We start from the raw sequence: 25477 nt of genomic DNA, 5'->3' as shown, positions 1-25477 counted from the left end.
GCTCTTGCTGCGCTCTGTGAGAAGGATTTGGAATGAGAGCAGGGTTTCAGAGACAGATAAAGATGCAGCAGCAGTCACAGTGGTGTCCAAAAACCTTAAAAGCAGGCCAGGTATGTGGTTTGATGCCAAGGGAAATGAAACCATGTGGAACAGCCAGCATTCATTTTGTTCAAGGCAGAAGTCTAACCTGCAGTCATTAAGAGCAATCTGAATAATTATACACCTTTTCCTGTGCAAATAGTGACAGCACAGAGGGGAGGAAGAGACGGTAGTTAAATAAATTAAATTTATTGCACGTTATGGAAATGCACTATATTCTTGTTTTAAATGATTTCTGTTCAGTTGCATCCCTTTTGACAAGCTACTTATTAAAGCAGTGAAGATTAGCTTTATCCTACCATCTCTATCTCTGCCATCAAACCCTGCTGCCTCCATGCCTGCTCCACACAAAGCCCACCCGGAAACACTCTCAGGAAGCACATGAGCAGCACCTGATTGTGTCTTCAACAGGGTCTCCCACTCCCCAGCACAGGCAAAGGCTTTCTAAGCAACTCAAGTCAAAATAAAATACTGAGTTATAAATTTAAATTAAGTGACATTATTCCCAGATAACTTAAATTTATTTTTTTCCAAAAGTTATTTACAGATTTACAAGTATTTGTGTGGTATTTTACAAAAAGTTACATCAGGTCATTTTTAGAACATTTTCCTTTACAAAAGCTACATTAGCAACTACATTGAGGTGTTAAAAAGAAGAGCTAGGTTAGCTTTTAGAATATTGACAAAATCCCTATCCTCAGAGACAAAGCCAAGCTGAACAAGGTGCAAGCAGTGCACTGAAGTGGAAGTGAGGGTAATTTATCAAAGGATATTATTTCTATTTGCCTATGAAAAGAACAAGGATTTTACCTTCCAGCAAAAGTTACCATCAAGTGACAAGAGTGGTTAGACTCAGAAGGGCTCAAAAGTGCTCTGCAAAAAAATGAAGTTTAGGAAAGTTGGAGAAAGATAGTGACAAAATAGGGAAGAACCTCCCTGTCCAACACAGAAAGGATGTGATCCCCAGTATTTAATGCCAGTCTTTCCAGGTGGTTGCTAGAGCTATGCAGTGACTACACGAACCAGCTTGAGAGCATGACTTGCATGAAAATGATGCAGAGACTTGTTCAAGGTTACAGACAATGTCAGACAAGAGGTCTGTGGTGAACAGCTCTTCCAGTGGAAACACAGATATATCAAATTAATAGTTCATGTGAAAAAATCATTCAGCAAAACACACCTTCCTTCAGCAAGTGCCCCAAGGCACTGCTTGTTCCCTCGCTGACCAAAGCTCCCCCTACACCTGAGACTGCACAGAACAGCTGCCAGTGCAATATTCTGGGGTGGATCAAACCCTGCCCATCAACAGGAAGTAAAGGAATGCATGGTATTTGGCAATAACTTCTCACACCACTGCATTCATTGCCACACTTCTTTCTAGTACAATTTAAAACCAGCTACTGCATGGTTTTGCTTCACAACAGCCTATCACAGGCACATTCTGGCAGAATTAGGTGGGACTTGTAGCACATCATCCTGTAAGAGTATGGCCTTTCTCCTGATCATCTTACGACTAAAGCATTCATCCAATATATTAACACTGAGTCTCCTGTATAAACAGCCCTGCTTCCTCCCAAAAAAAGCTGCTGAGCCATTTGGTAGATCAGCATACCCATGTGGGTTTTTTTTGTTTTTCCATTTGGGTCCCATCGTCTCCACTTGTTTCAAGAGGAAGCAGAGAAGTAATGCATCCACAGAACCTTGAAACTGCAGCTCTACACTGCTTACCTGCAATTAACCTGGAATGAACTGCTGTACATTCTTTAGTTGGTGTTGTGGTTTGTACAAGAAGTGAGCTAAACACCAGAATTAATAAATATCTTATGGCACATTAGAAGAGCACCTCTGTATAAGAATTGCATGGCAGGAGTCACAGACCCGGACAGGCTTTGGTGAAGAGGGCAGAGGCAGCTCATTGTCAGAGCAGGCATTGCAGAAGATCTCCCCACAGTTCCTACAGTGATGCTAAACCATGGGCAGAAGATGAAAAATTTAAACTTACAATGGAGATGTACCTGGTGATTGCATATCAACAAACAATACACACAGAGCAATCTAAAAGAGAATTCCTTTCACTTCCTGCGTCTGAGCTTGGAGTCAGTTTGCAAGAAGAGAATTCATCTACATCCCAAATCATGATGCAATCCTACACAAGTGATGTTGTCTAGGATTGCACCACAGACAGATACATGTTCTCTCCAGACATTTATGTATATATATACTCTGGAGATTCCATTCAAACCCTGGATTAAAAATGCAGTCTGCTATTAAAAATGCAGCATGAGCAACGATATCCAAAACAGTGGATGCTTCTGTCAGGTAGCTGAGATTTAACATAAAAAGGTAAAGAAAACTTCCTGCAAACATTAATAAAGCATGGAAATTAATGTCACATGTTACTTTAAAATGACAATAAACTCTTATTTTCTTACTCTAGTATATAAAATGCCATAAAAAGACTTCTATACACATGTCAAATTCTAGCAGTGCCAGAGCTGATAGAGTTTGAGATAAAAATTCCACAAAGAAGTTAAATAATTTTTAACTAGGTTGCTTTGTGGGAATTTCACCACGACACTGTTTCTTTTGAAATTAGGGCCCAGCTGCATTGCATGTATCAAAGAACCAGAAAAATATCTCAAAAACAACTCTGCATTCACCTGATCATTGACATTTCATGCCACACCTCAAAGATAATTGATAATTACCTCACACTTGTAGTAATAATTACATAATACTTGTAAACAAGTTGGGAGAAATCTTGTTAAAGTTTTACCTTCCTTTTGGAAAGCGAAAATTCCTTTTCACATAGCTTGCAATGAGTGGCCTCTTTGTCCTTCAACCAAACCTGGCCCTGGAGAAAAAATTACATAATTTATATGTATGTGATGAAGTGAAACTTTGGGCCCCTGGGACAAGACAAATCAAGAGCAGAGCGTTCACTGCCTGAATGCACAGTGCCCTGGGACCTGTGTAATGTCACAAAGACACTCTAAAGCAGCACAGGACTGCTCCAAATCACTGCAAAACCTCAGGGGACAACACAGAGTACAGGTGCAGAGAGAACATGCTTGAAATGGTAAAGATGGGCAGTGGCTCAGCTGCAAGAGCAGAAAGGCATCCAAGACTCAGAGTGAAGCTGATGACCCTGCTCATCACATGGGAACAGTCTTCAAGATGCAGGAAAGCCAAAAAAAAATAGGAGAGTGTCAGGAATTGCCAGTTCCCACTTGGTTTAAACCACTTAATAAAGCCAGAAGTCTGCTCAGCCATTTCAGACACTTTTACCTGGACTGCAGCACTATGCCAGGTGACACCAGATGATCAAACATGTGCAGACAAAATCTCTGCTCTCAAGTGCTCCCTGCTGTCTTTAAGAAAGTCCCAAACCTGCTGACATCACACATCTTATTTTATCAGCTTTGGTGCTACAAGTTTACTTATTTCCTAGGATGATCAAATATTTGTTGATCACTGAGAAGTACTACGCAGTTTAAACTCAATTAGCTTCACATTCTGTCCCAGCTACCCTCTGTAAATTATAGAAGGGCTGTGTGGCCATTGCAAGAAAAGGGCCAAAATTCACAGCTGTCCATCAAACAAGGAAAATCAAAAGCAAATTGATTTTTTCCAGGGGGTTACAGGGAGTTCTCTCCCACTGGAGGAAATCATACAGTGAGTCTCTCTGGAGTAGCTGCTGTTGGAGAGAAGTCTTCTCATGGTTAGGAAAGATTTCAAAAAGTATTTTCTCAAAATGCTACTTACTTGCAGTGCCTTGTTTGCTTCTTTTATATCTTCTATTTTCAGCTTTGATCTAAAGAATAAGATAATAATGCTACTTCAAACTTCTACATGGTCAGTTACGCTCTAACAACTTAAAAAGCTGGCTTAGGTACTTAAAAATTTTTAAGCTAAATCCTATGAGCAAGAGTACAAGACCACATTATGTCATTTTAGAGGAAGCAGACTCCAATGCCAACCCACAAGAACTGAGTCACAGGAGACACACACAGAGATATTCTACAGGGCAGCAAAGGCCACATAAATCACAGCAAAACTACTGAGGAGACAGAGATCACTAAATGAAGCTTCAGCACAATAAGGAGGGTGCTGATGAACCCCTTTCATCCTCTGCAGCCTGGGAAGCTGTGTTGGGGTGGAGCTCCTCTCCTTCCCAGGGTTGTGTTTTGGAATTGTGCTGAGCACAGGTTGATAACACAGAGATGTTGCTGTTATTGCTCAGCAGGGATCACACAGAGCCAGGGCCTTTCCTGCTACCTGCAGGGGAGGAGACTGGGGGTGCTGGGAAGTGAGGGGACACAGCCAGGACAGGGGACCAAAGGGAGATTCCAAACCAATGGCATCATGTTCAGTGGGGGAAAAAAGGAAGGAGGACATTTGGAGTGATGGAGTTTTGCCTTCCCAAGGCACCATTCCACATGATGGGGCCCTGATGTCCTGGGAATGGTTGAACACCTGCCCAGCCATGGGTAGCCATGAATTAATCCCTTGTTTTGCTTTGCTTGCATGTGTGGCTTTTATCTTCTCTAGTAAACTGTATTTATCTCAACCTTTAATGAGTTTTCCAGCTTCCACCTTTCCAATTCTCTCCCTGATCCCAGTGGTGGGGGAGTGAGCAGCTGTGTGGGGCTCAAGAGGAGCAGCACTGCCCTGCTGGAGCCAGAGCTCTTCCCTTCTCCTTGAGGCTCCTCTGGGAATGCCACAACTGGCAAACAAGGCAACTGTTCTCATTGCAGAACAAAGCTTAATGCCCTTCAAACCAGGATTTTCTGTTCACAGCATTGTCATTACCCAGGAGTTCACAGCCAGACCACCAGCCAAAAATCAAAATTAACATGCCTGACCTAACTAGATACATTGACTTCTGGTAACTGGTTAGTTATAAAAATAATTAATAATAATAATAATAATAATAATAATAATAATAATAATGACATATACTGTCTAATATGCATTACCACTGTCCCACTATTTTTCTTAATTCAAGTGTATATGACAAAAAGCAATATGTATAAGTCATCATGAATAACGAAATTACTCGCTCAGCTTGGATGCCAGTTCTTGGAGAGCAGCTTCTTGGTCCTCACAAATGCTTTTCAGTTGCTTGTTCTTCTCCTGAACTTTAAAGAACTCCTTAAAACAAAACAAAACAAACAAAATAATAAGAAACCAGATTATTCTCAAATTGTGTTTGCCCTACTCCTAGAAAGCTGCTCCTACTGAAGCTGATCTTGCTGAGAAAGCCAAGTGCATAAGTGATCCTTCACACTCCTTTCAAATCCAACCTGAACAGCAACTGTTCACGATTAAACTCTCCTGGACCCTAAGAGACAAAGGAACATTTCTGCTTCTGTAGCCCACTCCAGAGAGAAAATAAATTTTGATTGACTGGAGAGTCCAAATGCACACAGAGCCATGGGCCCAGCCCAAAGGGAGAAGAGAGAGCCTTCAACACAGCTGAGGGGAAAACAAGAATTTCATTATTCCTTATCCACAGTACTGAGTTCTGCTCTGAGGACTGAATGGGGAATAAAGAGCCCATTTTTTCCTCAATTATATTTGTGAGAATACATTCATGTAATTTTTCCTATCTGTTTGCAGAAATTCTTTAAAATACCATGTCTAAGTCCATAACTAACTTTGCAGACAATTTCTAAATCACAGAATTGCTGCAGAATTTACTTTCTTAAGGTTAACTATTTCCTGGGTCTCTGTTCTCAGGTGAGATACAGTTTCCTTTTCCTTTTGAAGATCATCCTCTAGGGTTTGCCTCCACTCTTTTTCTATCTTCAGATCTGTTTCCAGCTGAAGCCTAGAAGAGGGAAAACAAAAATCACTGTGCACAACAGTATCACTTTTAAAAACAAAACTGAGTTTACTTCTGGGTGCAATACATTATTACCATAATAAACTATTAATTTACATGTTTTCTAAACCAGAAATAATGTGTCAATATAATGATATTTTAGGTATCAGTGTCATAAACAAAGCACTGTCACTTAGAAAATGCTATTCAAAGTAAGTTTATTTAAAGGACCAGGACTATGGCATAATTTTGAAGAGCTGACCTTTGAAACAAATGAGTAAGAGAAGACTAACCACAAAATTCTGAAGTATTTTTAAAACATGCATAAGGCAAAGCCCCTTAACTTTATCCAGCTTGTTTCTAAAACAAACCAAAACAACCAGCCACAGTGTCATTGGTGATGCATACAGTCATTGCAGGTGTCTCTGACACCATAAAAGTTAGTTCATTTTACACCTTCAGATGTGAATCTTCTATTTTAGACTAAGGTTTATGGCATTTTGAACAGAACTGAAAATAAAAGAGGAAGGACTTTAAATTACTGTTTTTATTGAGCTTTCTCCACAGCATAAGGAGGGATGTAGATTCTATTGGCTTAACTGAACTTCAGTAAAGGAATTAGGGCTACTCTGATAGAAGACCCATTCTAGCTGGAATTTTACTCCTGCTTTCATGGAAGAGTTGGTGTTTAGAAAGTTATGGAGAAACCAAAGGGTAGAAGCACACTGTTCACCCTTCTAGATCTAAACTGTGCCAACACAGGAAAAGAGGAAAAAAAAATCTGAGAGTATTCATGCAAGGCCTTTTGATGGGAAACCTACATCCACATTAAATTCTCCTGCTGTTAAACCAAACCCACTTTTAAAGGAAAGACTTACATTTTGGGACACTACCTCAGCATCTGGTTGGAAAAGAAGTGAACATGACCTGGAGGTCTCAGAATTGCAGAATTCTAAGGCTGGGGTCTGAACTGTTCTTTTGCCCAAATCTGCAGAGGTGACTGTGGTAGTAAAGTGAACATTTGTCATGACAGTTGAACAAGTGGATTGACATTCAGAGTTTTGAGAGAGGCAGGGGAGGGCTCACAACTGGATTGGAAATCACTGGTTTTTAAGCCCCAATCTTTGTGCCAAAGATTTACTTTAATAACTGATGTTTTATCTTGCCCAAGATGGAAAACACCTGTTCTTACAGGGAGCTTCTAACATTACTTAGTGATTTAAATTAGTACTGAAGGATGTAACAGGAGAAACACTAGAAGGTTGGCTTGTATATTAGCTTTTAACTTTCATGATTCCACTGGATTTTCACTTTTTATTTCCTGTGCAGTTCAACCACTTCTACCTCATCCTTAAGCTGGATCAATCAAACTATTGTTGTGCAATTTCTGTTTAAGTTTACGCTATTCCATGCTCGCGGGCTTTGTTAAAAGTGTGTTTTACCACTGATCCACTACATTTTTTCCCCCACTTAGGATAATTTCCTCCTAAATTAAGCTGGCACTTTTAGCCAAGAAATAATGCTGTTCTTCCCCTTCCTTTCAAGCTGTATGTGTTTTTAGAGGCATCCAAAGGCAGCTTGGCTTCCTTGGAATGACATCTTTTCTTCTGCCTTGCCAGTACCTGACACAAAGATCTTCAGTATTTACATTCTGTTCAAAACCACTCAACAACAAGCAGCCTGTATTAGGACAGAGGACATATTGCAATGTAGAATGTTTAGTGCCATGCATTTTTCCAAACAGGAAAGAAATACTCACAACTGTTTCTCCTTCTGGGAGAATTCGTTCTGCAGGTTTTCAGATTTATTCACATACTCCTGTTTAAGTTTCTCATCCTCAGCCTCAGCCTCCATTTGAGCCTTCTCTGCTTGCTGCAATCTGGTGTAATTCAAATCAACTTTGGGTAAAACTGAAGCTAGAACTAGGGTGTAGAGGGTGAAGAAGACAAATAAAAGAAAAATGGGGAAATAGAAACATTTCTAAATAAAAACAAAGTTTGGGGGAAACTCACAAACTCAAACGAGAAATCCATACAATGCCTAGAGAACTTAGCTCCTGGGTTTGCATACAGTAAGAGAATAATCACTGTAAGTAATAATTGGTTTATTTTATGCTCATGAATAACAGGTGCCAAAGCATGATACATATTTTAGAATCAAAGCATTTAACATGATGCTTTTCTTGTTCCTTTAGAAATGTTCATGTGTTATTTCTGAAGCTTTTTCTTGCCCCAAGTGATTTCTGTAAAAGTACTTGGCTTGCACTAATCACCCATTAAGACAGGGCAGAGCATGTGTTGTGCAAAAGCAGCTCAAAACAATTGAGGCATAAGGTTGCATACAGAGCACTGCAATCAGACAGCAAAAAGACTAGCCTAATACAACAAATACACCCTGACAGGTCCCACTACATTTATAGAACTACCTCAACTACATCATAATTCATTTAAATAGTCTGTATTAAAAATAATGCATTCTTACACTGCTTAAAATAGCTCCATACTATAGACAAATCAAAACGATTAACCAAGAAATGAGGGATTGTTATTTGATTTCAACTTTTCTTTCTGAGTTCCAGGTTTGTTCAGCTGACACTGTCCTTGGAATGCATTAGTTCACTGTGGCTCCTCTCTGGTGGATGTATTGCAACAAAAGTAAATGTGCTAGAAGGGCACTTGTGCTATGTCAGGGTTACACCTGTCTGGGGAATACAAGAGCCTGTAAAATCCCAGGCAATGTCCCCACCTGATGCTCTGTGTTCTGCAAAACTGTCTCAAGGGCCTGTCAGGGAAGTGGTGGGAGAGATCAGTGAGATTGTGGATTTGTCACCTCCCAGCAGCTCACTGAGCACAGAGCTGCTCCCAGCCCCCAGAGCCAGCTAAAAAGATGTGTCAGCAGTATGTCTGCATTTGTGCTTCTGCTGGTGGAGTTGCACCAGAGGGAGTTTCCAAAAGCTGCTGCCAAACCAGTGAACAAGGCTGGAATTAAATTACCTTATCAAGGGTGCACTATCTCACTCAGCTATCCCAGGGGCCTGAAGAATGCACCCAGACACATCTGGAATGGTAGTGCACACAGGGCCAAGCCATGGGAGGGAGAATATTGGGAAAAAGCAGGGCCCTCCTTTGTGCAGAAGCTGACTGAAGTTACACAAGACATCAACACCAAAAGCACATTAAACCCTTCCCTAAACCATAAAATCAACTGCAGAGTTGTTTCCACGAGCAAGGCAGAAAGGGAGCTTGCTGCCCAAAAGCTGCAGCATCATCCCCAGCCCGGCAGCAGGGCTGGCTGCACTGCTGAAATCCAGGCAGATGCTGAGCTGGCTGCACTTTGCAGCTGGATTTGGCGTTCAGGTGATGCTGTGGTAGACACTTGTTTGCATAGATGACGGTGAGGTGGATAAGGCTCCAATTCCTGCTGTTCTATTCCATGTTTCTGGTTTGGGTTTTCTTTGAAGATGGAAGAGAAGTTACTTTTCAGTGGCCAGCTCATGTAAGGCTCTTTCTGCCTCCAAACCAAGGAATAAGCTAATACATAACCATGCATTAGAAACCCTTTCTGTATTATTGCATCCTGTCCCCACTTTTTCCAACACATCCCCATCTGCTGCAAAACTCTTAAGATCATTTTCCCAGTCAACTTCCACTCCAAATTCAGAGCAAACATCAGGGAGTGTATTAAGGGCAGTCAGCAGCCTAAACTCTTTCTGCAGTGCAGGCAAGCAGCTGCTCACAGCAGAAACTGGAGCTGTAAAAGCTGCCTAATGGTGGGTGGAGGGAGGGAAAAGGGTTTGGGCACAACCACAGGTGTTGATCTCAGTGCAGACACAGCCAGGCAAGATCCTCAGCTGACAAACAGGTTAGGCAGGTTCAGCATCTGGGCCCCAGTTGTAAATCCTGCTCACTGCTCCCCCTCCCAGGGCAGCTGTGCTAAGCAGGAGGCACAGCTACAGAATTTGCTGCAGCACTGTCTCTGCCTGGACTCCCTCACCCATCAGGCTCCAATCACACTTCTGCTCCATGAGAGTGTCCTCCTCCATCAGGGAGGTGGAACTGTGCTTTAGCTGTCCAAAGGCTGCCATTCCTTCACTGCACACACAGAACACGATGTTGGCACCACCCTCTTTTCCTACATCCATCCTTCTGCCAGAGCTCAGCCCCCTCCCTCCAGCTCCTGCCACTCTGTTCAAGAAAACAGTGCTAGTTACAACCACAAAGCCCAACAGAGAGCGTGCTTTTGGGATAAACACAGCCTAAAAGTGAAAGGAGTAAGCAGAGCAGAAGAGAAGTGGGGCTACTTTTTAAACCCCTTAGTACCAAAGAACTGGAAAAATCGCTAATTAGAAACAAGTGTCATAAAAATGTACAGCCAAAGTAAAGACTTCTAACCTCTTAAAATAAAATTTGACCAAGAAGTGATTCAATAGCATTAGAAAACTAGCTTACATCTGCTTAATAATAGTGCAGTAATTTAATTTTTTTTTCTTTTTTTTTTTTTTTTAGGAGGGGTAAAGTGAGATCGGAGATGACGTTCTTTCAGAAAACAAAACCAGAACCCAGCTACGATCAGTTACAGTGCAGGATTTCTAATACCACTTTCAAGTTTTAACTGGACAACTCAAGTCCTATTTTATCAGCAATTATTTCAACACAAGAGATCTGGAGGAGCTTTCAGAATGATATATCCTTGACAAGTTTATACTGGTGCTGAGCCTCATTGCTGGCACATTTGATGAATGACATTGCAATAGTCCTAGTTTGAGTTAACAGATCTTTGTCACTTCATGAATGCAGTGGACAAAAATCAAAGACAGATGAAGGTAGCAAAACAGTAAAAAACAAAAATTGGGATAAAAGGATAAAAAGAAAAAGAAAAAAGAGGAAAAAAGGATGTCAATAAAAGAATATTCATGTCACTAATTTTTTTAATACATAAGCATGTTTTTCATAATCAGATTTAAATGAAAAAAAAGACATGTCAAACACCAACATGACAGGGCTTATGGATATGTTATATTTTACAATTAGAAAGATCAATGTTGCATATAAGGCCACTAGATTAAAACATGTGAATCACATCTTAACATTATGCAGTACATGCAGTCTAACCATCATGTAAATTTATATTCTGGAATTTTAGTCTTTCACTTTTCAACCTTTTAGTGTGAAAACTCAGTAAGTCATTGAAAATAATGGCACTTCCAAAGCAATGGACAACAATTACAACAGCTTCAGCAAACAACCAGTGATCCTTGAAGGCATTAATGTTTATATTAAGCATATGCTTAAGTATAAGCAAGATTAATGCTTCAGTTTCTATTGCATTTCATTCAGGTAGAGAAAAGAAAAAGTAGGCAACAAGGAATCAGAGCTCTGAAGCAATGGAACAACTTTTGATATCAGCATAAAAACCTAGGAGCAGAAGAAAGATGGTAGAGGAAGAAAACTGAAATATTAAGTTTGTATTTAAAGTGAGTGTGTTTGTCAAACATAAAAAAACCCCAGTCCAACAGCAAAGCACTAATTAGAAGCTTCAGGAAGGTTTGGTTTAAATGTTCTAGTTGAAAATTGCATTTCAATGGCAACTGTAGGAATGCAGAGTAAGATGTAAGGGGATGAAGTTGTGAATGAAGAGAAACAAAGATGGGGCTGTACCTTTGTTCTAGTTGTTTCATAGTTGCATTAATTTGATTGGTCTTATCCTCTAATCGACTAATTATTTCATTCTTTTCTTTCATAGCATCTTCAGAAACCTGTGTTACAAAAGAGGTTCAAACTGAAATTGGTAGCACTGCACCATTACCTGGTGGGGGTTCTTTCTTCAGGATCTAAAGGGGCAAATGGTAAAAGTGGCTTCAAGTTTTGATTCTCTTTAAGGATTACCTTCTAAAAACCCTTGAGGACAGTATGTAAAATCTTATGCCTAGAAAATCTGTAGTTTTAAACTTTGCAAGTGCAGATGCTGTTTAATATTTAAGAAGTATAAATATTCCCCCTTGGTGTCCTTCCTTGGTTAATCACTTTTAGAACTCAACTGAAATTCACTGACCAAGTAGCCCATTAGAGCCTTACCAGTGAAGAGCTTAGTCCAGAAAATCACCAAAGTCCTCCCACAAACCAACCTCTCCCAGATCCTAACACTGGAGAACATTTTCTTATTTTTCTCTCTGGCTCTATTTATATTTCTCATCCTCTGGTCCATTTGCAGATGGGAAAGTAGAATCCTTTGTCCATCTCTTCAATTCTCTCTCTGCAGCATCTTAATTTTTTTCCCCTCATTCTGCCACAGATTTGCCTGGTTTCATGTGCTGGTTTTCACAAATTATTCCCTAAATCAAATTTGTGTTTTGCATAAATAATTTGCTGGTATTTTGGGGTTCCTGAGATCCATAGTCTCCCAAAAAAGGCATTTCATTGTTAAGAGATTTTCTTAATTTGTTAACAGATTTAAAAATAAATCCAAAACTGTAATTAGCTTTTTCCATTTAACATATTCTTGTCTTCCTTTCCCTACTTTGGAAAAATCAGGGCTTCTCTTCAACTCCTCACTATGTGCCTACATTCTTCTGGCTTTTTTCTATAATGCAAGCCAAACAAATGTCCTTGTTACTGTACACTATTAGTCTCTCTATTTCACACAGGTTATTATTAGGTCATGATCTTATCCTCGTGCTCTTTTCTTCCCTAAACCCAGTAAGCGATTGCCTTAAGAACTTCTTTGTAAGAAACCATGTTTACCTAGGTAATGCTCCAAAATGTCAAGCTGACCTAAGAAGCACAAGGAAACAAAACTCCAGGGAAGAGCAGCATTCAAGCTGACCAGAATGGTGAGAATGCATTTGTGTCTCTGTGATCCTTTCAGCAGTTTAACTGTCCCTTTACCTGCAGCTTTTGGTACATTTCCACATTAATTGCCTTCACTTCATCAAGCTGCTGCCGCAGGCCGATGAGGGTGTCCTGCTTCTCATGGATATCCTTCTCCAGCAGCTTCATGGCAAGCTCTATCTCATGTTTCATGCTAACCTGAACCACCAGTTCATTCTCCATATCCTATGAAGCACAAGCACAATGCAACACAAAGGATTTAAACAATTATGGAATGTTTTTTTTCTGGTTTGAAACTCTAACAGAGCTGCAGCACCACTTGAGAAATTTTGCCCCTCTTTACCTTTGCAAATTTTCCATAAATGTTACACTCACATACTAACTGACCAATAGGTTTTTTTAACTTTGGGAGAAGACAACTCACATGATAAGAAATTATCCTGCCAATGTTTTACAGAGTTGCCAAATTATTAATTACAAAAATAGAACGGGAGTATTTGTATTTTCACAGGAAAGATATAGCATAGAGAATATTGCTAAAAGTTTACCTGAAAATTTATCCCAAAAAAAGTGGTTGTTTTCTTAGGGTTATTCAGCAATATTACTATAGAAACATTGATGCTGGGTTAAAAATAAATCCCCCAGTGAGTGTTGAGCAGTGGCAGGGAAGCCTCACCTGGCGCAGCTGTGCCTCCTCGCGGAGCTGCCTACGAGCCTCGTTGTACATCTCATCCAAGCCCTGCCTCGAGTGCTTGTACGTCTGCAGCTCTGCTTCCACATCCACCTTAGTGGCCTACAAACACACAGAGGTTCTGCAGTTGAATGGCATGGATTTAACACTCCTGGGGAATCTGAAGAAAAACCTACAAACACATCCTCCAAGCACAGGACAAACACGAGGTGAGCTGTCTCTGCTCATTAGGTAATGAGAGCTGAGTGAAAGCAGCAAAATGAACATCTGTACTGCAGCGCTCCCCTCCTTTGGTGTCACTGCAACACACTGCACATGCATATGGCTGTAGAACAATCCAGTGTCCTAGAATTTTAATTTACTTATGCCATTTAGAAAGCTCTACAGATCTAATAAATCCTTTAATAAGTCCCTCATAAAAGCTGTTTTCAGATTTTGACAAGCTGAGATGTACAAACTTTTGAACCAAAATTAACCACGTTATGTTACAAGATTAAAAGTGGGAAAACTAACATACCTCTAGATGATGCTGTGTTTTCATTAAAATCAGAGTATTTTCACTCCTCAATTGATGGTTTTCTTCCTGAAGTTTAATTATATTGTTTTTTGCTATTGCTAACTGAAAAGCAACAAAAGAAAGGCACTTTGGTGAGCAGAAATAAAGCAAAAAACGTTCTGATTAATGCAAGACCAAGACATTCTCTGCTCTGTTCTTCCTGTCTGCTGAACAGAGGATTAGTTGTTTTTAAGGAAAGCATGAAGCTCCTGGTTTTAATAATGAGTCACTTTCATTACAGAGCAGCAGCACGCTCAGAATACTTCACTGTTTCATGTCTGGTTTACAAGGTGCTTTCTTTTCATTGCTCCATTATGAACTGAAGATACATCATGACTTAAAGACCCTCAGTTCTCTTTCTCATCCTCAGCCTTTTCTTTCCACTTGGCTTCAAGTTCATCCCATTTCCATTTTCTTTTTTGGGCATTTTAACATATCATATGGAGCAGCTTACATAAGAAAGCCTCCCCCACATGAAAAACAAAAATATTTACAAAAGATGACACTTTATAACTGGGGCTTACAGTATACAGCTTAATGTCAGAATTACAAGCCAAAGGATCAAAATAGGTGGAGAGTTGGGCTGAAGGCTTATAAAGGAACCAGAATACTCTGAGAATTAACACTCAGAAAATATGTTTTCCCTCTGTCTGGATACATTATCCCTAGAGTGAGATAGCTGTCCCTTCAGTAGCTGAATTTAGAGTTTTCAATTTTCCACTTCATTAACTAAAAAAGGTGTTCCTCTCTTACAAAGCTAAAAATATTAGAAACTAGTCAAGCACCAAAGATAACCAGAAACACAGGCTATGAACACAAACCCAGAACCAGACAAGCCTAAAAGCTGTATATAAGCATTCAGTAAACAATCCTTTGGCTAAAGCCGAGAAATGGAACAGGAACAGCTTGGTGAACTACTTTCTGTCTCTTTGTAGCAACTGGTGCCATCCATTCTAGACTAGTCATCTGCACAAATCAGACTGACAGCTGGCATTAAGAAAGCATTCTCTTCTCATTTTGTCCAAAGTTGGAAATTGCAGTGTTCTAGGGAATTAATGTACTGATGCTAGAGGCTACCTGGCAAGCTGACTTCAAATCCCTGCAGCTGCTGCCCCTCTTCTTCAGGCCAAAATAAAGGTCTCTGAACATATTATACAGAACTTCCATAGCTTAAAATAATGCGAGTATATTTAAAAAAAACAGGGAAAATTATGTGCTACACATTACTAAAACAAAAAAGTACCTCTTCAATCAGTTTAGTGTTTGATTTCTCCAGTGAATCCACTCTTGCATGTAGACTGCTAACTGTGCTACTGAAAGGGAAAAAGAAACAATGACATTCAAGATTACATCACAACTCATTCAACCAAGCTCAAAAGCTTTAATGCAAGGTACAGGGATTAATGGTTAAGAGCTGTGAGGTCTGTTCCCATTATTGGAGATTTTCCTAAATATAAGAAAATTACTCTCCTTTGTTGAACATTTATATGCTTCTTTCCAGTTCTCAATGTCACCCCTGTCACTTAAACTCCTGGTTTGCTATAAATTCCCTTTCCTTTATCCTCACAACTATACTGCATCCAAAAGACAAAGGAGATCCTTCCTATAGAACAAAACCATTCTCCAGATTCTCTTCCTAAAATACATTTATTTTCTAAAATCATTTGTTTATCTGCATTTTTTGAGATTTGTCCTCAGGCTCTCTTTCTTGATGCTTCTTGACTTCATTTAGGAGTCTCACCAGTTTTACTGTCTTTTATTACTCTGTTGCTTTTTTATAGTATCAAACTGCATCCAGGACTTTTCCATAACCTGACTGCCTATTTCTGCAGGAAGCACCTTTTCCAGGCTGCACTTCACACACAGGGAAACACAAAATCTATTCTGTAACACTATTTACTTTTTCATATCTTTCTCTGTGGTGTCCCAGGAAGTTGCCAGTCCATTAGGAACAGCAGGGCAGAGAGATTAATGCATTTTAGGATGTCTAAACACAAAAGGTTGAAGTGAAATAAAAGAGGAGAGCTGCTGAATCACTGATCTGGCAGGAAATTCTATGCATAAACCAGTGTACAAGAACACACAGAGGCTCACCTGGGTAATGACATCACACAAACACCATTGCTCTCAATTGTGATAGCTCCTTTCTCCTCCTTTACTCCCATTTTGCTCCTATTTGATGTACTCAGCTTTTCTGTGCTGTTGAAGGTTTCTGCTCAGTGACACCATTTCAAAGCAGAATATCCTTACTCCAACAGGAGCCTTATGATCCAGATATCAGCATTAAAAATGTTAAAAGATTATTAAATTTCAAAAATTATCTAGATTAGCTGTGCTACAGATTCTACAGAAGTTCTCTCTGGCTTTGTTGCTTGGTTTTGATTTGGTGGAGTTTTTTTACGGTTTTAGTTCCTCAGTCTGTTTAATTTTGTACAATACTCTTCAGAGAATTTAAATCACTGTTCCTCTATTTGCACAGTAACAAACTCAGGGGTGGACTAGGTTTGTTCCATCCTGAGAGCTGTTTCAACGGGAACCTCAACCTAGCAAGCAGTGAGCTTATTCAGTTTAAACCCTAAGCATTAAAGCCACAAATTAAAATATCCTGAAAGGCAAAGAAATTAAAACATATGGATTCACCAGAACACTCAAAACCATTTTTGGCAAACTGTTAAATAGAATGCAGTTAGAATCCAGACCAAGTTTTTCATTCCTGTGAAGTTCTGAACCATGAGGACCTTCACATCTTTGGCCTGTTGGTTTTGTGTTTCTTTGAAGAATAAAGGTTTTGACTGTCCAAAGATTTTGACTTCCAAAAGCATGAAAAGTGACACTGAGCTCTCCAGGAGAGTCTCTTTTCCTACTTCCCTGAATCTTCACTCCAAACACATTGAATTTGCAGCTCTTTCTCTGAAGTTCTCTCACAAAGCTATGGTTAAGCCTGGCCTGACACCCATACTTCAAAGTAATACTTACTTCAGTTGCCTGTTGAGTTCCTCAACGTAATTCTTTTGGTCCAATATTGCAGCAATCTGTACATTTCTAAAGCAAGCACAAAATAAAATTAACAAAATTATGTACTAAACTATGGACTGAAAGTATACATATTTACCATATGCAGATGTCCATCACAATTGTGTTTTTACAAAGAAAGGAAGCAACTTCATTTCACACTCATGAAGGCAACAACACACGTGTTGTTCTATCACTAAAACACAAAAAAATCTAATCCTTTAACTGCAAACAATTTCTCTACATGAAATATAACATACACAGCCTGAGAAGGATAAGGATGTTTATTTACTCTGCCATAACTCTGGTTCTTTGAAAGTCTGACTAAATGCCAAGCTGAGGGCTTAAAGGTCTGCAGGTCCCTTTTTCACAGCCACCACTGGCAAGCCTCCACTACTTGAGGTGATGGTTTGCCTCAGACTAAAACTAAAGAAGTTAGCTAACTAATAACACAGAACAACACACTAGGGCATTTTGGTCAGGATCAGAAAATTTCATCTTTAGGGAACCTGATATTTCTAAAAGAACAGGCCCCAGCCAAGAAATTGTTTGTTAACATGTAAAATGGGAGGTATTTTGTGAGGACATACCTTTCTTTACCCCCAATGTCATCATCACTCTTCAAATACACAGAAAAATCGATCACCCCCACCTAGGGGAAAGTAAAAAAGCAAAAGTACAGTTTCATATCATACAAATAAGTGCTGTTGATATTTACAGCCTTGTATTCATGCAATTGATAAAACCTCAGTTACAACATTTTTAAAATTCATCCAATTTCAGCCAGAAGCTGGAAAACCTGCACTGTAACACTTTAAACAAGATTTTACAAAGTTTAATATTTACTTGGTTTATGCAATGTTTTCCTGTCAGGATCCTGTTTGTTCCTTCCATGTCCTTCCAGAAAAGTCTCTTCTCCAACAACGTTTTAAAAACATATTTTTCCCATTAAAGCAAAATCCCATCTCTAACAAACAAGGTAAAATGTTCTATCTATAAAAGTTACTTTATTTCAATTCTCTAGGGCTGCATAAACACATTTCACCACTGAGTAGCATTTTTTTAACATACCAAAACTGTGCTCCTGGTTGTGACTTCCATCACGGTTCAGAAGTTTGCCTTTCTTTGCTCAATAAAACCTGCTGCTTCTGGCTTCTCTCAGAAGGTGCCTCCTTTATACTACTCTTCACAACCAGAACTATTCTGGACATTTCACAGATGTCATATTTGGACACGCTGCAATCAAAATCTTGTCTGCACAGCCACCACTGAGTTTTGTCTTTTGTGCAGCAAGGTCACCCAGTGAGAACAGAGGTGCAGCTATATTTTGTGGTCTATATTACACATACTTAATTCTCAACACTAAGAGCAAGTTGATAAGTTTTCTGGAATTACAGGCCTTCTTTTACACAAGATCAGTGCCTCAAACTAACACTACACAGCAACTAGCACAAACAACTGAGCACAAGTTAAACCCATTAGTTGTAACTTCTCTTTCCCAGAGGAACTGTTTTTTCTTCAAATATATGAATACAGTAATAACCACTTAAACTACTATGATTTTTTTCCACAAAGAAGCTGGAAAAAACCAGTCAGGGCTGAACACAGTCTACACTTATTTACAAATACCTGTGCATCTGCCTTGGAACAGAATCTGTTAATATTTTCTTGGAAAAGATCAGGGTTAAAAGTCAAAGCCCATTCAAAGCAGGAAGAATTCCAAGTCTTGTTTTGCAGAATCAAAGTAATCACCCTCTTATGAGAGTGTGCTTGTTTCAGGTCCCCAGTATCATTCCTGGGGTGTTCCAGAATAATAAATGGACCAAGCAGGGAAAACTGATCTTGTCCCACAGAGCAAAAGGATGGGTCACACAAGTCAGATGGAAAGAACTCTGCTGCTCCCAGCTGAGGACAAAGCACACAACTTCACCCTTGCACTCTGACCATTATCTCCATTTCAAGGTCTGACCCTGCTGATAATGAGGTTAAGGTAACATCCCCACAGATCCAGGAGCTGGATCATCCCACCCTGAACAGTCCCTAGCAGGATTTCTAACAAGTCACCACTCCAAAGTGACAAAACTCACAAACAAAAGTACAGAGAACTCTCAGGGATTGCACATACATTCCTTTACCTGGATGGACTTACTTGTGAATCCAGGTCTTCTCCCTTCACACACAGGTTGGCATCGATGACATTTAGCCCAACTAACAGCCCAACAATAACTGCTCCTTCTTCCTCCATCATCAGTGCATGATACTCATAAAACTCACTGTGTCCAAGGAGAAAATTGCATCTTACTGGTATATTCATTACATATGTATCCCATAATCATAAGTGGTATACACATCTTAATTTTCTCTTATTGTACCCTTACTACAGCATCCTTAAAGATGAAGTGGGCCTGCCCATGCTTTCACCTCTTAAATATTTAAAAATTCAAAGTGCATGGTTTGTCTCAGAGGCTATTAAAAACAAGAATTCTGCCTTAGGCTCCAGATGGCTGGGACATTGTAAGGAGGGTGACAAGATTTACTTTGACTTTAAAAGAAAACAAAACAAAACCAGAGACGGCTCTTCCCTACTCCTGCTGTTAGCCAGTTTTGAAGAGGATACTGCAACAAATGGATGTTTGGCCACACTGAGTCAGACAACTCTTAAGTTGTTAAGAAGCACTGCAGGCAGTGCAGAAGAAGAATGGTAAAATAATTACCTTTTGTGAAAAAATGCCTGGAATTTAGTGCATACATGCTTGAAATTCAAGGACCCAAGGAAGAGATTAAATGGATATAAGAGAAACATAAAGGGTTGAAATGCTAAAAAGGTTTCTTAAATATAATTATTTCATTAAATAAGAGAATATCAGCACTTTCTTCTCCTAAAAATAAATAAATAAGAATAAATAAATAAAATTTTAGATTCTATATAGAAACCGTCTTCTCACTGGAAAAGTTCATAGCTGCTGAGCACCAACAACACCCTGACAAACCAGTGTTATCTAGGCACAAAGTCAGTCCTAAAAACATGTATAGCTTATCAGACAGGAGAAGTTATATTAGAAGAGAGTAATGCCAGTGTTAGAAATGTGAAAGCAAAGTCCAAAGCAAGAGCCCTCCTTTCAGGGGCAGGTCAGCGGAAACCACGCACATGGGTAGGGATGAAATCACCTCCTCTCCATGCTTGTTCTTCACAGTGGGGGAAGGCAGGATTATTTTTTAGGAGACTAAACCTCTAAAAACAACTTTCAAACAGAATGTAATGAATAGTTTACCTGAGGAGGTCCCTCTGGATGATTAAGCAGCGAAGATAATCAGCCATTTTCTTCTGCATCAGCGCTAACCTCAGCCAGGCCCGGGCACGGCCCAGGGGGGTCCTGCAACAAAGGGAGACAAACAGTCCCAAATTACGTAATTACATCATGGTCTTCAACACCGTATCAGTCTAATGGTGGGGCAACTCGTGTTTCTGAAGGGGTATTTTCAACTATTACTTGAGCATCACTATCTGGAAAGCCGTAACATTTAGGCTTTGATTCCAAGCTTTGCGGTAACAGAAAGATTTTCAACTACTCAGCTGAGCTGGGGAGCAGACCCTGGAAAAAACAGGAGTGTAGAATGCACAAGAGCCTGATAACCATAAAAGTCCTGTTTTCTGCTGAAGTAAAATTCTTGCAAACAGAGAGATTCCTTTTTATTAACAGTTGAGGGGAATTGCAAGAAAATGAACCAAATGCCCTTCACAAGCCACCATGGCAGCTTCCCTTCCCAATCCTACTCTCTAGCTCTATCCAGCACTTACTCAATCCTACCTTGAACTGTGTACAAATTCAGTGCTATCTTAGGAAGGTAATGCAAAAAAAAAAAAAAAAAGGAGAAGACATATGTAACTAGCAAACATTCATATCCAGCAAATTACACCTGAACCTTTAGAACTTCCTCTTCTAGTGTTTGCATATTTACAAGTGGTAAGCACGTAAAGGAAAAAGAAAAACCTCTCACAAGCTGTGTTAGGATAGGAAGGGAGTATCACACTTGGCAAGGGTTATTATTTCCTCTGGCTTGCCACAAGAGTAAATAATAATTTGCATGTCTATGTGCTTTAGGTAAGGTCTGAAGCTAGAGATTAGAACCCTTATGCTGCCATACATCAAGCAGTGTAACCAAGCTCTTTTGGAATTTCATGAACGGCCAATTATAAAGCTAAACACAAAAGCACAATGCAGTGGAATGGGAAGAGTTAAAAATCACATCTGAGTAGGACTGTGCAGGCAAGACTGGCAAAAGCTGCCTAACTCTTTCCTCTTTGGTGTGTCACCTTTGGGTCTGATACATGCTGGCTACACTCATTAATGTTTGCTGCAGTCCCAGACTGCAGAGTGGCTGACCCACAACCTGCTTCTTTTCCACCTCCCATTCACCTGTGCTCTGCCCAAAATCATGTGTTAGCTCTTCAGAGGCTTGATTAACGCCAAATGAAATCATGAGACACCTGCAGATTCTCAGTCAGGTCCTTTATTTTCCTGCTGCATTTTACCAATACTACTTACTTAAGGCCAGGCAAATCTCTGACACTTGCTGCTATTTCCTCAGCTTCTGGATATAATTTCTCCACAAGTTCCAGAGGACCCCAGATGGTTTTATTGTAACTTAGAAAGGATTTTCTTACTATGAAAAGAAAAAACAAGTAACTGAATTAATTTACATTACTGCAGTAGCTTCCTTCATAATATCTGGACTTCTGAGTAACTCTTAAATGGGACTCTGGTCAGCTCACCATTATCCAAAGCCAGCTTCCAAATTACTTTGCTATGAATATAAAATTGATATGCTAGAAAAATCTAATATAAAAAGGATGTCTAGCTAAAAATACACACTGCATACATACATTCAGTTGGTAAACCCTGGACCACTTACAACAAATGCTGTACAAAAGGACAGGTTGGTAAAAGTGGAAATACCTGCGGTGAAGAATTAATAATTACACTATTCATTATAAAAAGTGCCCATTTACATTTTTTTTTTCAATTATGCAACATGACACATTTTTTATCTACTTCCAGAAGGAAAGGAAGTGGTACATTTGGGATGAGAAATAGGCAGCTAGACACATTCCCACACCTTTCAGGCCGTGCTTCAGGCAGTGCTCCATGACAACAAAGAACTGCTGCAAAGGTGGGTAGTCAGAATCCAGAGTGCGCCCAAAGCTCAGGGCTGATTCAATGAGTCCTTTGATGCTTAGTTTAGCCATGTTCAATAAATTTGCTCTTTCTACAGCTGTAGGGTCCTTTACAGCTAAGACAGAGAAAATAAAATGTTAGGGTGTGTTCAAGTTTTCAGAGTGACATAAAGAAATAAAGTGCTTCATGTACACCTCGTTCAAAGAAAAGCTTCATCTAATAAACTCAACAGAACAAATTCCTCAGGTGCTGTAAACACCATGCCATAGAAAAGCATCCAACCCACCACACACTCTTAGTGTTCTAACAGGTGAATTGAAACCCAAGGCTGGGAAATATATATTATATGTTTATATATAATCACTTTCCACAATTGCACAGTGACACAAACACAGGCTTTAGAGAGTCTCTGCCACTAAACCAGGAGCATTTTCTGGAAAATACCACATACTGAAAATTCAGTTTCTCATCTAGCCACCAAGTATTTTCTACACAGAAAATCTTAAGAATTAAAGGTTTTGCTTTAACTTGAAGTTTATGGTGAACATTACAAAGTGTACACTGCAAAAATACACATTTGAGGGTTAAATCTAGTCAGTAAAAAATCCATAGCTTTTTGCAATCATCTTAGCCTGACAGAATGGACAAGTTTCCTCTTCTCAGAATCCTGCTACCTAGAACAGAGTGCTCAGGAAATTCTCAAGCTTATTTTCATTTATAATGAAGCAATTCAAACATTCAGGCCAGACCCTATTTTCTCAGAGACAAAACAAGCCTCTGTTTATTCGCTATCATCAAAGTAACCTGGAAAGAAACAAAAGAGTTGATGATTTACTGTTTAATTAAATCCAACAAGTGAAATTAAAAAACTAATTTTTTTTTAAGACATTGAGACACAGATGTCAAAATATCTAGAAAGACTCCCATCTGAGAGAAATAAAGTGAGCCTGTTTCTTTTCAAATTTGAGTATTGGTATAAAACTGTATCTGTTTGCACATCAGAAAGCACAAAGAGCCCAAATCATCATAACAGATGAGTATTTTCTCAGTTCCTCAACAGCAAGGAAATGACTTGTCTCATTTCCTGCAGACTTTAGCGATTGGATATTAGAAACCCTGAAAATTACTTTCTAATATTCTGTTTCCCTAGTTACCTGCCAAATGCCCAACTAGCCTAGTGCCATGAAACCTAACCTACCTCTGCTTTCTAGGGAAAACAGTCACTGAGATTATGCACCTGCAACAGCCTTAAAAACTGCTTTTATACCCAGAACTTCAACAGAAAACCCAAGAAAACAATCAGATGATGAGAGACAGGGTTCTGGCCAAACTGTACCATTAGCAGCCACAGCTCACTGCTTTGTGTCTTCCTTCCTTCCTGCCCAGCTGCCGGGGACTGAGCAGCCCTCCAGGAGCACAGTATCCCTGCCTGGGCCAGGTGGGGCTTGCAACAACAGCAGCCTTTCTGCTGGCAAAGCAGACATCCTGCTTTTTATTTATTTTATTTTATTTTACTATTGCTTTGCTACTGACAGCATTAAATGCAAGTGTTAGCAGAGGAAACGCCTTGCTCAATGCAGGCTCCAGGTGGGTAGCTCTGCCTTGCTACACATCCTATTTCCCCAAAGGCATCATGAAAATTCCTTTGCCAGGTGACCTCATTTTGACTTCTGGAGCTGATCCTCCTCAGACAGACTTCCATGTCTGCCGTCCTTTTAATTATCAGCCCTCTCGTCTGTACCTTCTGAGGCCAAATGCATTTTAGGTCTGCTTTAGAGTGGGGCCTACCTGCTTGTTTTTCTTCACCTGCTTCTTAAAAATAAACAAATAAATAAATAAACAATTATTATTAATACTAATAACATCAAGATTTAGGATATAATAATAATAATAATAATGATATTGTTATTAAGATTTAGGATCTAAGATCGCGTGTGAAATCCTAAATCCAAGCTGCTGCTCGGGCAGTGCACGGGCTATCAGAGCCCAGGCTCTGCAGGGTTCTCCTCCCCGCAGCAGCAGCCCCACAAAGCGCTGCTCGCGGCTCGCCAGCACTCCCGGAGCATCACCGCCTCCGAGCGCCGAGGCTCGGCCCGGGAGGCGACATCGCCGCCGGGCTGGACGAGCAGCCGAGCCCCAGTTGTGCCATCCTGCGGCAGCCGGGGCCCGTCCCCGCCCGCAGCCCGCACATCCAGCCCCGGCCCCGCGCTCCCCGGCCCCGCTCACCCATGGCTGGAGAGGAGCAGCGCGGAGGGGCTCGCAGGGCGCGCAGCAGCGCAGAGCGCAGCGCACCGGCCGCTCCCTGCGGCTCCTCCCGCCCCGCTCCGCTCCGCTCCGCTCCGTGCGGCGCCCCCGCCGGCGGGAGGACCCGCCCCCGAGCCTGCCGCCCTGTCGCGATAGCACCCCCGCCCCTATCGCCACAGCGCCACGCTGCCCGCGAACGCCGGGAACGGGAAGCTAAGCACAGTCAGGCAGCACAGAGTTGAGACATGTCTACCCTTCTCTTGTGACATAAAGCTTCAATCCTTAGCATTTATTCCGAATAATGATTCTGTAGCACTGGATAATATGTATCAGAATAATTAATATTCTAGAAAAATCTGTGAGTTTAGAGTTTAGTACCTTCCAAGGTAACGTGATGGGACTTGTGAAAAACACGTTAGAATCAAAACCGATTGTATACTGGTATGTAAAAAACCTTGTATTAAAAAAAGAAACGAGTAAGTTTTTGGCATTTAATTTTAAAAGCCCTAGAATGTGAATCTGGCTCAAAAAGCAGCAAAACACACTGAGCTGTTTATCACACCAAGCATTTTTTGTCATATCCAGATGGGATCTCGGTTGATGCTCACTCTACCCTAATCACTACAATATGCTTTGCTTAATAATTATTCTTTCCCCTTACATTTTTGGGCAAGGTTAACCAGCAACCTGTAAAAGAAAAAGGTCTTCTTTACCTTGCTCAGCCTTCAGATACTGCAGAAAACAGCACAAAGGGTGTCACTGCCTGGGCCTGCAAGGAAGGACCAAAGGACAAGGGCAACACAGGGATGGACAGGACACAGCCATGGTGACAGGGACACTTCTTATATCCACCTCTCCCACAAGGAGAAAGGAACCTATACATTCAGACATTAAACAATTCTAAAACAGCCACACTGATCCTGCCAGTCTGGCAAAAAACAACTTCCTTTTAAAATTCATTTTTGGGAATCCCAGCAACACAAAACACAGCAGGCATGCATCTGCACAAGGAACCTGTTCTAAAGGCAGCACATAGAAAAAGTG

The 25477-nt window shown here is 40.3% G+C and overlaps 1 protein-coding gene across 3 annotated transcripts; it reads right to left on the bottom strand.

Moving 5' to 3' along the window:
• Positions 1-267: 267 nt before the first annotated feature.
• On the bottom strand, positions 268-24509 carry RUFY2 (RUN and FYVE domain containing 2). Of its 3 annotated transcripts, none has more exons than XM_033065789.2 (18): positions 24416-24509; positions 22131-22304; positions 21560-21677; positions 20285-20386; positions 19162-19285; positions 17603-17664; positions 16977-17042; positions 15244-15313; positions 13962-14063; positions 13430-13546; positions 12811-12978; positions 11584-11681; positions 7686-7805; positions 5803-5932; positions 5159-5253; positions 3865-3913; positions 2876-2953; positions 268-2064 (listed from the first exon to the last, which is right to left on the bottom strand). In XM_033065789.2, the coding sequence occupies exons 1-18, from the start codon at positions 24417-24419 to the stop codon at positions 1921-1923; spliced, it is 1821 nt and encodes a 606-aa protein (XP_032921680.1). In that variant the 5' UTR covers positions 24420-24509; the 3' UTR covers positions 268-1920. The 3 variants fall into 3 exon arrangements, with proteins under 3 accessions (XP_032921680.1, XP_032921681.1, XP_032921682.1); XM_033065790.2 differs by having other exon boundaries at positions 15244-15310; XM_033065791.1 differs by lacking the exons at positions 268-2064; positions 2876-2953; positions 3865-3913; ... (1 more) ...; positions 5803-5932; positions 7686-7805 and adding an exon at positions 8014-10708.
• Between the last annotated feature and the right edge of the window lie 968 nt (positions 24510-25477).

This window comes from Catharus ustulatus, chromosome 8 (genome assembly GCF_009819885.2).
Source record: "Catharus ustulatus isolate bCatUst1 chromosome 8, bCatUst1.pri.v2, whole genome shotgun sequence".
Taxonomy (NCBI): Eukaryota; Metazoa; Chordata; class Aves; order Passeriformes; family Turdidae; genus Catharus; species Catharus ustulatus.
This window is presented reverse-complemented; position numbering and strand designations above follow the sequence as displayed.